The 13,106-nt window shown below is 44.8% G+C and overlaps 1 protein-coding gene across 2 annotated transcripts in view; it reads right to left on the bottom strand.

The window, feature by feature from the left end:
- The window catches only part of LOC129829812 (membrane-associated guanylate kinase, WW and PDZ domain-containing protein 3-like), a 360,522-nt gene extending 348,376 nt beyond the window's left edge, over positions 1–12,146 (bottom strand). Inside the window, exon 1 of one of the 2 annotated variants that reach the window (XM_055891748.1) lies at positions 10,812–12,146. In XM_055891748.1, coding sequence (XP_055747723.1) covers positions 10,812–11,118 — 307 coding nt within the window. In that variant the 5' untranslated portion in view covers positions 11,119–12,146. The remainder of the gene's footprint in view (positions 1–10,811) is intronic. The other variant, XM_055891747.1, reaches the window with a different exon arrangement.
- Between the last annotated feature and the right edge of the window lie 960 nt (positions 12,147–13,106).

Genomic DNA, 13,106 nt, shown 5'->3' with positions numbered 1-13,106 from the left:
TTTTTTTAAATCTAACATCTTTGGAACACAAGAGAAAGGCCATGATAAATTAGAGTTCAGGCGCAATTTAGATTTGCCACTAGATGGCATGTGCAAAGTTTGACTGAGCCAGTGAAGCATTTTAATACTGCACAAAATGTTTAAATCAAGTCTGCCGAATTGGTCAACTGATACATTTTAAAGTACATAACCACAGACAACATACAAAAATGATATGGTAATAAATATAAAAGTTTACACACTCCAAGGAAGGTCATACATGATGTATAATTAGCTTCCCTACAGAAAAGACAACCTTCACACATCTATATGGACGGACGGGGTGGGTGGGTGTGTGGCCAGAAACAGCAGGGGCTCAACTGTAGAACGCAGATCCTACATTTGAATATACAATGATTTTATCAAACAAAAACTATCCTACATTTTATCTGTAGGACCCTCAGAATGACAAATTAGAGCAAGATAAATAATGTACTTCCATTCAGTAACCTTCAGAGGTGAAGGTATCAACCCAAGTGCTATGATGAAAGTTGTGCACAACGCAAACAATAGCATCTTTTCACTGTAACAGCTACTGTAAATTGGACAGTGCAGTTACATTTTTGTTAATCTAAGCTTTCTGCACATAAGACCTGTTCATGTCCTGGAATGTAGGATGTTACTTTTAACGTCATTCTAGTCACAGTGCAAGTTAGCAACAACCGTCCCATAGGGACACCGATCCCGTTAAATAGTGAATGGAGGACGCTTCTGTTCATGTCAGCTACACTCCCGTGGTAAATATAGGCAATGTGCTTGATATCAGGAAAGTTGAGAAATATAATATAGTAGGCCTAGCCTATAGAAAGCTGATGGGATCCTATTTTTAATAGAGGCCATCACTCTGTTTTCTTGCACAATTGCATAGCATATGGAAATGTGGCGCAACATGAGCTCATGAAGTGTTTGATATGATTTATGATTAGTTGCGTTGATGTCAGAGTGATTAGAGTGACAAGAGTGCTGAGTACCTGGCCGTTAGCAAGTTTGATAGGCTACTAATAACATCAGCAGCAGCAGAGCTTGGAGAAGCCTAATTACCGTGACTAGACAGTCACATGGAATGACTGCCTTAATGACTCGTGATCGCCGGTGTGGCAGTAATACAGTCACCGCAACAGCCCTAGCCTAACACATCTGAACAAGCGGAACACCAACAGTGCCTTCAGAAAGTATCCACCCAACCCCTTGACTTTTTCCACATTTTGTTGTATTACAGATGCACATTTGTGGCCTGCTGGAGGTCATTTTGCAGGGCTCTGGCATTGCACCTCCTTGCACCAAGGCGGAGGTAGCGGTCCTGCTGCTGGGTTGTTGCCCTCCTACGGCCTCCTCCACGTCTCCTGATGTACTGGCCTGTCTCCTGGTAGCGCCTCCATGCTCTGGACACTACGCTGACAGACACAGCAAACCTTTTTGCCACAGCTCGCATTGATGTGCCATCCTGGATCAACTGCACTACCTGAGCCACTTGTGTGGGTTGTAGACTCCGTCTCATGCTACCACTAGAGTGAGAGCACCGCCAGCATTCAAAAGTGACCAAAACATCGGCCAGGAAGCATAGGAACTGAGAAGTGGTCTGTGGTCACCACCTGCAGAATCACTCCTTTATTGGGGAGTGCTAATTGCCTATAATTTCCACCCTTTGTCTATTCCATTTGCACAACAGCATGTGAAATTTATTGTCAATCAGTGTTGCTTCCTAAGTGGACAGTTTGATTTCACAGAAGTGTGATTGACTTGGAGTTACATTGTGTTGTTTAAGTGTTCCCTTTATTTTTTTGAGCAGTGTATTTCCTGTAAACTTCAGAGGCAAGAATGCCCCATCTGTGCATGTGTCCACCAGTTTCTGCTAACTCTATCATTGTTTTTTTTATTGCACATGTGATCGTAAACAGCCTCACACTTGAATTGACCTCAAAAGTAGTCTCATGATGTGGTTTAAGCATTGTTGTCAACGTTATATTTTTTTTAATTGACAGTGAAAACCTGAAAAACGAAACCTTTACATTTATTTGAAGATAATGTAGGCTATTTTCCTATTTTTTTTTGTTTTAATAAAATGCATAATTTCAAGTGGCAATCCATATCTTGCAGAAAAACTTTAAAAGAAGTCTAATCTAAAGGTTAAATCTTCTTAGACAATAGTCCTAAACATACAGGACTATAAAATATTCAAAACCACTAACATTCACTGAATTTATGCACTTGAAGTCATTTAAGGTAATGTCTTTCTACACAATACCACAAAATGTTTTCATTCTGAGAGATGAACTTAATAAAGTTTCAATCATGTCACTGTGCAGTCCTGATGGAATCAAGGCATTGGAATGTACCAGAGACCACCAAGATAAAGCTCCTTCGGCCAAACATTGAGGGCCGCCTGGCTGGCTACTTTTTCGATTGGGCTGGCTACTCTACATACTTGTGGAAAACACTGGAACATGCCCAGACCCACATCAACAGAACTGCAGTAGAGCGAGTCCTGAGTTAAGTTCCTTGGCGTCCACATCACCAAAGACTTGTCATGGACAACCACCACCACTCTGGTCAAAAGGGCACAACAACGCCTCTACTTCCTATGGCGGCTGAAGAAATCTGGCATGCCAGCCCAGGTCCTCTCAAAATACTACCGCTGCACCATCAAGAGTGTCCTGACCGGTTGCGTCAAGGCCTGGTATGGAATAGCTCCATCCACGACTGCAAGGCCCTCCTGCGGGTGGTGAAGATGGCCCAGTACATTAGCGACCATGCTCCCAAACATCCAGGACTCAAAACGGTACCTTAGGAAGGCACACCGCATCATCAAGGACCCCATACACAAGCTGTTCTCTCCCTTACCGTTGAGCAGCCGGTATTGAAGCATGAGGTTTGATAGAAACTGTCTCTGAACCTGTCGGTATCTATTTCCATTCATCAGCTTTGCTCATGATCGGGAACGTGCCTTTCTTGTTTCTGCTTTCCTATTGACAAAGCTTTTGTCCGGTTGAAATATTATTGATATTTATGACAAAAACAACCGGAGGATTGATTATAAAAATCGTTTGGCATGTTTCTACTAACTTTTATTCTACTTTTTAAAAAACTGTCTGGATTTATTAGTGCACGCGCCTTAAGCATTCGGATTACTGGACAAAACGAACAAAAAAGGAGGTATTTGGTCATAAAGAGTGGCATTATCGAACAAAACACTAGCATCCCACTTGTACCAGAGAGGTTAAAACCTGTTGAGGATGGGGGCGCTGTTGTGACTATTTATGCTAATCGTGTAATTTTTGAAACGGCTTCCCACAAAATCCTTGATCGTACAATATGCATATTATTATTATTGGATAGAAAACAGTCTATAGTTTCTATAGGAGTTGACACTTTGTCTCTAAGTGGAACAGAGCCCATTCTACAGCAATTTCCCTGACATGGAGTCAGATTTCAGAAATTTTGGCCCCTGATCTGGAGTCAGTTAAAAGGGCACTGTTATTGCTATGAGTATACGGACACTGCTTACGTCTTCCCCTGGATGCCTTTACGTGATGACGATTTGAATGGGGTCGATTGCGCATTCACAGGCACTATAAATTAAAAAAAACCTGTAGCTAGCAAGTCTTTTCTTGCTGCGTAATGCGCCTGGAGGACATCGACCCGCACTTGTTCCAAGCATTAGTGGAGGGAGTAATATCACTCTGGTCATGTTTCTACTCGTTATGGGAGTTAAAAACATCATAAGGTAGTTAATTTAAAGCGTTTTATAGCAATTTATATCCGTTTAGTGCGATTTTGGGACATTTATTTCTGAAACGCTGTGAATTGCTGGGCACGCTTCCAGTTCATCCCGAACGCAGTTGGCATTTCCACATGGCAAGAGGACAGCTTTCCACCAAAAGACGATTGGACCCAAGAAAGGATCCTTTGCCCAAGATACTGATGGAAGAACAGCTCAAAGTAGGACATTTTTATTATGATAAATCGTGTTTGTCGAAAAATGTTAGTGGCTTAGGACGCCATGTTTTTTGACGTAGCTTCGCTTGGCGCAAACTGTATTGAAAAGTAAGGATAATTTTAAAAATGTAATTCCGCGATTGTATTAAGAATTAAATTGTCTATCAATCCCTGTCCACCCTATATTTTTTAGTCACGTTTATGAGTATTTATGTATAAGAGTAGATCACTGTCTAATATGGCGCACGGACATTTTCTCACCAGCTGGGCTACATTTCACATTGTCTAACCATGATTTTGGTGGCTAAATATAAACATTTTCGATCAAACTCTATATGGATTGTGTAATATGATGTTACAGGAGTGTCATCTGAAGAATTCTGAGAAGGTTAGTGAAAAAATTAATATATTTTGGCGATGTTGACTTTTATCGCTCACTTTGGCTAGAATCAATGCTGGGCTGCTATGTGCTATGCTAATATAACGATTTATTGTGTTTTCGCTGTAAGACACTTAGAAAATCTGAAATATTGTCCGTATTCACAGGATCTGTGTCTTTCGATTAGTGTATGCTGTGTATTTTTACGAAATGTTTGATGATTAGTAAGTAGGTAAACACGTTGCTCTATGTAGTTTTTCTAGTCCATTTGTGACGGTGGGTGCAATTGTAACCTATGCCATCTACCTGAAATATGCACTTTTTTCTAACAAAACCTATCCCATACCATAAATATGTTATCAGACTGTCATCTGATGAGTTCTTTTCTTGGTTAGGGGCTATAAATATCTTAGTTTAGCCGAATTGGTGATAGCTACTGGTGTTGGTGGACAAATAAAAGATGGTGGATTATGCTAATGTGTTTTTAGCTAATAGATTTACATCTTTACATATTGTGTCTTCCCTGTAAAACATTTTAAAAATCGGACATGTTGGCTGGATTCACAAGATCTGTGTCTTTCATTAGCTGTATTGGACTTTAATGTGTGAAAGTTAAATATTTTAAAAAATATTTTTTTTTTTGAATTTCGCGGCACTGGTTTTTCAGTGGGGGTGGGGGAGGAGTGCCGCTAGCGGCACCCTCATCCTAGACAGGTTAACTGAAAGAAAAAAAAAAAACGCAGACACTAGTGTTTGAATGTTAAATGACGAGACAGAGACATTCATGCGAGTAACCAGCCTTGTTCTGTACATCATGACCCTTCCGGGTATCTCAAGCACCCCGGTATAAATACACGAGTTGCAGTAATGAACATTTACCAACAGATGGCATCACTGTGCCATCTTACACCCATAACATCTTCCCTTTAATAAAATAGGACAGGTGTCAATTCATTAACAAAACAAACCTAGTAATAATTTCCAACATGAACAACTTAGTATTTTTTTTTTTTTTCTTTTTTTCTTTCTCAGGTAACAACTTAAAACATTTTTTTATCTCTTTCTGTCAACCCTGATGGGCAACCTACAGATTAAGTCTTTTTGGTGGCTGAGACAAACGCCCGTAGCGTGAAAAGACAGGGGGCTTGTCTGCGAGGACTGCGGGTTCCCGCACAGGCGTGTCACCTGACTGTCTAAGGGGAGTATTGATGGGCGAGGGAGCAGCCGACCTGTGATCCCCTGACTCTTCGCCCAGTGCCTCAGGCCCCATGTGACTTGACCTGTGATCACCTGGCTCTTCGCCCAGTGCCTCAGGCCCCATTGCTGGAGTTCCGTCTTTTGTCATGCGACCCCTTTGACCATCAGGGTTCTGAGTAGGTGCTGGCTCAGCAATCCGAAGGTCAACTCTGTTGCGACGGTACAGAGATCCATTCACTTCGACCAAGTAGGAGCGTGGTGCCACTTTCTGTACACAGGATCCGAGTCTCCAGAGGCCCGTCCGGTCCCCTGGTAGTGGCTTCATTCGCACCGTTTCACCCACCCTGAGCTCAGGTAAGTCTTTTGCTGATTTGTCGTAGATGAACTTGGAGACCTGTCTTCTGTGACGTAGCTTCACCAGCACGTCAGTCACCACACAGGGCTCCAGGAGAGTGTTGGCTACTGGCAGAGCTGCTTTTAAGCGCCGTGCCATGAGGCGCTGGGCCGGGCTGCTATCCATGCCTTCTGTCGGGGTATTGCGCCACTGCAGGATTGCTTTCCAGGCATCTTTGCCCTCTCGCAGAGCCTTTTTGCAGAGGTTCTTTGCGATTTTTACTGCGGACTCCGCCTTCCCATTAGCTTTTGGGTATCGTGGTGATGAAGTGACGTGCTCAAATTCCCATCCTGCAGCAAATTTTCGGAACTCAGCTCCGGAGAATTGGGGTCCATTGTCTGAAATTACCCTATCTGGCTGGCCATAGCGGGCAAACTGAGCCTTGCAGCGTTTGATCGTTGTCTCTGCTGAGAGGTCGGGGAGGAGGTCAATCTCCCAAAAGTCCGAGTAATGATCGACTACCAGCAGAAAGTCTTTGCCACTGTGCTGGAAGAGATCTAGGCTTACTATCTGCCAGGGGCGCATCGGTAGCTCGTGGGACGTCATCGTCTCTCTCTGTTGCTCAATGGCATATTCATTACAGATTGAACATTTACTGACATAGTCTTTGATTTCACTCTGCATTCCTGGCCAATACAGTGTGTCACGTGCTTGTCTGTAACAGGCCTCACCTCCTATGTGACTTGAGTGCACACGCGCCAACATCTCATGGCGCAGAGACCGGGGAATAACGACTCTCTGACACATGAATATTACTCCGTTTTGAACACTGAGCTCCTCTTTGACTGGCCAATATTCTCTGACGGCTAAAGCAGTTTCTTCCTTGCAGTCGGGCCAGCCCATCATAATCACAGACCTCAATGCCTGGAGTTGTCCGTCCCTGTCTGTGTGCTGTCTGATTTGTATAAGGCGCTGGTCCGTAACATTGAGGTAGTCAGCCTGGTTAATGTGTTCAACATCCACTTGCTCTGTTTGTAAGCTGCACACTGCGTGTTGTTCATGCATGGAGCGTGTGTAAATGCCTGATGCAGTAGCCCTGCTGAGCGTGTCACTCACATACATCTCTGGCCCTGGCTTATACACCACCTTAAGGTTGTAGTTTTGTAGGGCCAGTAGCATGCTCTGCAGTCGTTTTGGGGCATTCAGAAGAGGCTTGCTGAATATAGCAATAAGGGGCTTGTGATCTGTCTCTGCGGTAATATTGTCACGCCCGTACAGGTAGTGGTGGAAGCGTTGGCATGCAAACACAATGCTGAGGCACTCCTTCTCTATCTGGGCATAGTTCTGCTCTGTTAGGGTGAGTGCCCTAGAGGCGAATGCCACAGGCTGGCTCTCCTGCATGAGGCAACAGCCAAGTCCATACTGGCTTGAGTCACTCTGAATCGTGACAGGTTTTGACACATTGTAGTAACGCAGTACAGGTGTCTGGGTGACCAGTTTTTTTATTTCCCTCACCGCTGCGTCATGTTTTGGGAGCCAATGCCAGATGGCGTCCTTGTCCATGAGCCTCCTTAGTGGCTCACACACTTCAGAGAGCCGCGGTAGGAATTTGGCCAGGTAAGTGACGAATCCGACGAAGCGCTGCACTCCCTTCACGTCAGATGGGTGGGGCATTTCCAAGACAGCCTTCACTTTTTCAGGATCCGCCTTCAATCCGGTGGAGGACAAGATGTGCCCATGAAAGCGGACCTCTGGCACTTTAAACTGAAGCTTTTTTATGCTTAGCCTTAGCTTGACCTGTCTGCATCTGACCATCAGGGCCAGCAGCTTGGCGTCATGGTCACATTCTGCCTCCTCATCACTGTCCCCACAGCCCACTACGAGGATGTCATCTGCTATGGGTTCCACGCCACTGAGTCCCATCAACAGCTCGTGCTGTTTCCGCTGATACACCTCTGGAGCCACGGAGACACCAAACGGAAGCTTCAACCACCTCTTCCTGCCCCAGGGTGTCCAAAAGGTGGTCATATAGCTGCTGGGCTCGTCGAGCTTGCACTGCAGGAAGGCATCTCTAGCGTCCACGAGCGTGAAGACTCTGGCCTTTGGGAGCTTGTAAAGAACATCCTCCAACGTGGGCATAATGTAATGTGAACGTCGCAGAGCCCGGTTGAGGTGTTTAGGATCAATGCATATCCGTAGCTTGTCTGGTTTCTTAATGATAACCATATTACTTATCCAGTCTGTAGGCTCAGTGACGGATATCATGTGGCCATCTGCTTCGTATTTGTCAAGCTGAGCCTTCGTAGCTGCTTTCATGGCCACTGGTACATTGCGGGGTGCACACTGGACAGGCTGGATTGCTGCGTCCAACTCAAAGTGGACTTCCCCGGGAACTGACTCAACCGGTGCGTTGAAGACATCATGGTACTTGCTTAGGAGTGTCTCCTTGCTCAGGGGCCCAGCCTGGACTTTGTCTATAATGTTAAGATCAGCTGGGATGGTAAAGTTAATAAGCCCAAGGCGCTCACATGTAGAACCTGACAGTAATGGCTGTTGACTAGCCTCAACTATTTCAAACTCAAGGGTGTGTTTCTGGCCACGTAAAACACACTCTGTCACAAACAGGCCTAAAGAGGTCATGAACTGGCCTGAATACAGTTTTAGCTTGGTGCTACTCTGTGTGAGATTGTCTCTGGGCGCGAGCCTCCTTTTATCTTTAAGGCTCATAACGTTGCATGTGGCCCCTGAATCTATCTGGCATTGCTGTGGTTTATTATTAAGTAGCAGAGTGACAAACCACTTTTTTTCCTTTTGCCTTCACTGCCCCTATGCACTCACTAGCATATACATCCTCTGTGCTGTTGTTCCCTTCATCTGTGTTTGTTTCAATGGAGTGCACCTTACCCTCCTTTCTCTTGCTTTTCATGCAGACCCTTGCAAAGTGATTAGCTGTACCACAGGATTTGCATATTTTTCCATAGGCTGGGCAGTGTTCTTTTCCTTGTCCATGAGAAATGCCACAATATCGGCATGTCTTGGGGTTGTCTACTGCAGAGTTGGCTGTAGTATTAGCATTAGCTGTAGCAAAGGGGAATTTTTTTACTGGCTGCCTGAATGTAGCATTGACATTGTCCATATGTTGCCTTTCTAGCTCCATGGACCTTATCCGTATATCAGTAAGCTCTGCTGCACGGCATGTCTCCACTGCCAAGACCAGAGTCAGGTCACGTTCTCTCAGCAAACGTCTGCGGGTGCCCTCATCAGTTATGCCAAGCACAATCTTATCTCTGATCAGTTCATCTCTTAAAGCCCCATAGTCACATGTAGCTGCCTTTTCCCTTAACCTAGTGACAAAACTGTCAATGGACTCCCCGTTCTCCTGTTTGCAACAACCGAAAACATAACGCTCGTAGATGACGTTCTTTGCTGGCTTAAAGTAATGTTCAAGAGCATCAAGAATAGTTATAGCGTTACCTTGCTGAGGTGCTGTTAGGTTCAGGTTGTGTTTGTATACGTGTCGGCATTCAGTTCCCATTATAGTCCTCAAAGTGGCAGCCACTACCTCTTCGTCCTTTTCCAGAAGTCCCGTTGCTAGCGCATAGTCCTCCCATTCACCTCTAAACGTATCCCAGTTGGTGCTCCAATCCCCGCTGAGCTTCATACCGGCGGGAGGGGGGATGTTCGCTGCCATGTCTAACCGGTGCTAACAACACTGAAGCTAACTAGCAAACTCACTCTAGCTTAATCCAATTCCGGTGAAATTTTACTCAAATAAACAATTGTTTGGTAAACCAGAACAGGTTTCTCTAATTTGCGGAAAGCAGGGTTAGTGATCCCTCTTCTGACACCATGTTTGAATGTTAAATGACGAGACAGAGACATTCATGCGAGTAACCAGCCTTGTTCTGTACATCATGACCCTTCCGGGTATCTCAAGCACCCCGGTATAAATACACGAGTTGCAGTAATGAACATTTACCAACAGATGGCATCACTGTGCCATCTTACACCCATAACAACTAGGCCCTCCCGCCATGAAATGGATTTAAGGAAAAAAAATAAAGTCTATGCATGAAAACAGGTTAGACGAGGGAGCAGGATAATGAGATTTTACTAAATCAGTAACTACATGACATGGAGAAGATGTAGGCTATTGAAGAGAATGCAAGGATGCTGTGCAGCAAGAACAGGACAGAGGAAGGTTGAGGGAAAAAGATGCACAACATCGGTCTATCCAAGACAAAGGTTTACATTACACGCAAATTTGATAGTGCCGATTCAAGCTAAAGGTATGCTGAACTACAAAAATCTTAGCACAACTATTCTATAGCAGCCTATAAAACCCCTGCTGTACTTATATTTTGTTATTAGCTTGGAGGCACTGGCATAAGTCGTCATGGGCGAGTCGGAGACAGTCACACCACAACCCCCCTCCACACACACCTGATCCTCTCACTACCCTGGAGGCCTGGGTCTCAGCTGCAATGATGCAGCCCATCTACAAGTGTGTCTTATTTATGCCATTCCAACCACAGACAGTGTGCTGTGTTTGAGCCCAGTCAACCTCACAGCCGTGACCCAGGCCATTCACTGCCCATGGCACATAAGGCCTACACCTCAAGTACAGCACAGAGAGGGAGTGAGTGACATTAAGAGAGGCTTCTGGGAATTATGTGGGTGACTATAAGGGGTCAGTGTTAAATAGAACACATGTTGTCACTGCAGTGCTCATGTCTGTGACCTGTGGAATCCATTTGGTTTTGTATGATAATCAATGCCCCCTGCCTTTTCTCAGACCAGACCACACTTGGGTTATGAATTCAGCATGCCATAGTATGAAACTGACGTCTCATGATAAATGCCTAACATTGGAAAGCATAGCAGGCTACAAAACCTCAACCGTAAGAGCGCAAACACTTGACATACCTGGTTTGACGGTCTTGATACGGATGGGCTCCCGAAAGTGGCGGATGACAGCAAGGGTGTCTCGGTTGGTCAGGCCACTGACAGGGGTGCCGTTCACTTCCAGAAGCACGTCCCCGCTGTTCGGTAACCTCCCGACGTGACAGACCATCGCCTCGGTAATCACCTGTCCCAGGTACGGGAAGTAGCCCAGCTCCGCTCCCCCTAGTACCTCCACAACCGAGCTGAACTCCCCGGCATTCCCCCATGACACGGCGCACTCCTGGACTTTGCCTGACCAGTGCTTCTTCTTCTTCAGCGTTTTGGACATGTTTAACCCCTCGTCTAATCCTTGAGAGTCCCTGACACTGGTTGTTTGAGAGACGAGACAAGCAGCTATTCTCCTAAAAGGCTATCAGGAAAAATATTATTTTTGCACCGAGATACTGAGATGAGAATCTGCTCACTGTGGTTGTATTCCATTCCTTGAGCAGCTGTCATTTCAAAGCATTATCCGTATGAACATCCCGTACATTGAATGACTGGAACGTCACCCGAGTGTCTGCGATTCAAAAGACTGTAGTGCACGATTATCTGCGTCAGTGTTATCGCAGGAGGCGAGATCAATCGCGGGGTAGCTTGGGTTGTAACTCGCGCTAAATTCTTGAGTGGTTGGGCAATGAAGCTCTACTTCTGAATCAGTAACCTACTTCACTTTCAGTGAATCGGTCTGAAACAGTTGTCTAATAGTCTATTGCGCACAATAGCCAATAAGTAAATGTTGTACTGATCCGTAGTTGAGCCTATGATGCGCTACTCACATAGCCTAAACTCCACTTGAGACAGAGTCGATGTATCAATTTGATGAACAACATATCCTCGAGCTACTATATCGTTGAATTGAGCACAAACTGTTGCCTACAATTATTTTTCCAAAATTAGCCAAGTCCCAGCTTAGTTCCGCGCACCTGTTCTACATCCTCAAACTTGATATCAGCGACGCAATCCTTATCCTTAGAAACTGACAAACATGCCTGGCCCAAGCAGAGAATATATTCGCAGAACTCGCGTAGTGTAGTCTACTGCTGGCAACTTGCTCCTTATTCTTCAACCCTCGTAAACCCAGCTCAGAAGCGCGCGGTCTCGGCAGTTGTTACGCCTCATGTAGTCTCGTCTCCGATTCAACCCAGTGGTTCACACAGCAAGGTATATTTCTAAAGGCGCAACAGTCATTGACACCAACCATACGCTGAGAAATGGCCTAAACTTTTTTTTGCTCCTTCTTAACATGTTGATTTCTTGAAGGAAAGCCCATCCAGCCTCAAATGACAGCCGGGGATTGGCTCCACCTCCAATCAGATCATGGGACAAGAGTAAAAACATTGTAAATCAACCAATGGAAAATAATTGGGCGGGGCTTCCGCGCAATCTGCTTTCAATGGACGCTGTTAATTTAGGTCGCCAAGCGTGCGGGTAGACAGAGTTCTCAGTTGTTCTTCGGGAACGTTTTGGGACCCGGCACGCAAGCAGGTAAATCGAGCACGCCCAGTAGGTGAACTATTGCAACAATATCACATTCTTCTTGTAGGCTACAGATGCGCTCAACTAAATTGCCCTCATACCTGTAACTACACATTCCTCGGTAGGTAGTTATATTACTGGTTTGTAATTGAATGGTAAAGATTAGCAGTAATAAATTAATCAGGTCAGTGCAATTACAAATGCATTCGCTGAAGGTAATTCCAGGTGGACTAATCACGGTTTTAATCATTTAGGGCCAACAGAAAAAAGCCTATCTATTTTCTCTAGTCATCTATAGAGGGATGTCCAGTCACACTCATTTGGTCTATTATTGCGTGACTGTGCCATCTTGTGGTTAAATCATGTAGATCCTGAAAATGTGTATATGTACGAGGCCTATATTGACGAACAGTAAGCCTAGTTCTGAACTGAGTGTCAGCGGAGCGTGCCCAATTTCACTGGAGCGCGATTCCCAAAGGCTGGACGCTTTAATAGCGCTCACCTCATGAGCTTAAAGCATGCCTACTTGTTAAATAAAGGTGAAATAAAAAAAACAAGGTAGGCTAATTGAGAACAAGTTCTCATTTACAACTGTGACCTGACCAAGATAAAGCAAAGCGACACAAACAAGAGTTACACATGGAATAAACAAACAGTCAATACAGTCAATAATACAATAGAAAAGTCTATATACAGTGTGTGCAAATGAGATAGGATAAGTGAGGTAAGGCAATACGCCATAGTGGCGAAATAATTACAATATAGCAATTAAACACTGAAGTGATAGATGTGCAGAAG

This window comes from Salvelinus fontinalis, chromosome 31 (assembly GCF_029448725.1).
Source record: "Salvelinus fontinalis isolate EN_2023a chromosome 31, ASM2944872v1, whole genome shotgun sequence".
Taxonomy (NCBI): Eukaryota; Metazoa; Chordata; class Actinopteri; order Salmoniformes; family Salmonidae; genus Salvelinus; species Salvelinus fontinalis.
The sequence above is the reverse complement of the archived record's forward strand: the minus strand, read 5'-3'. Positions and strand labels throughout refer to the sequence as shown.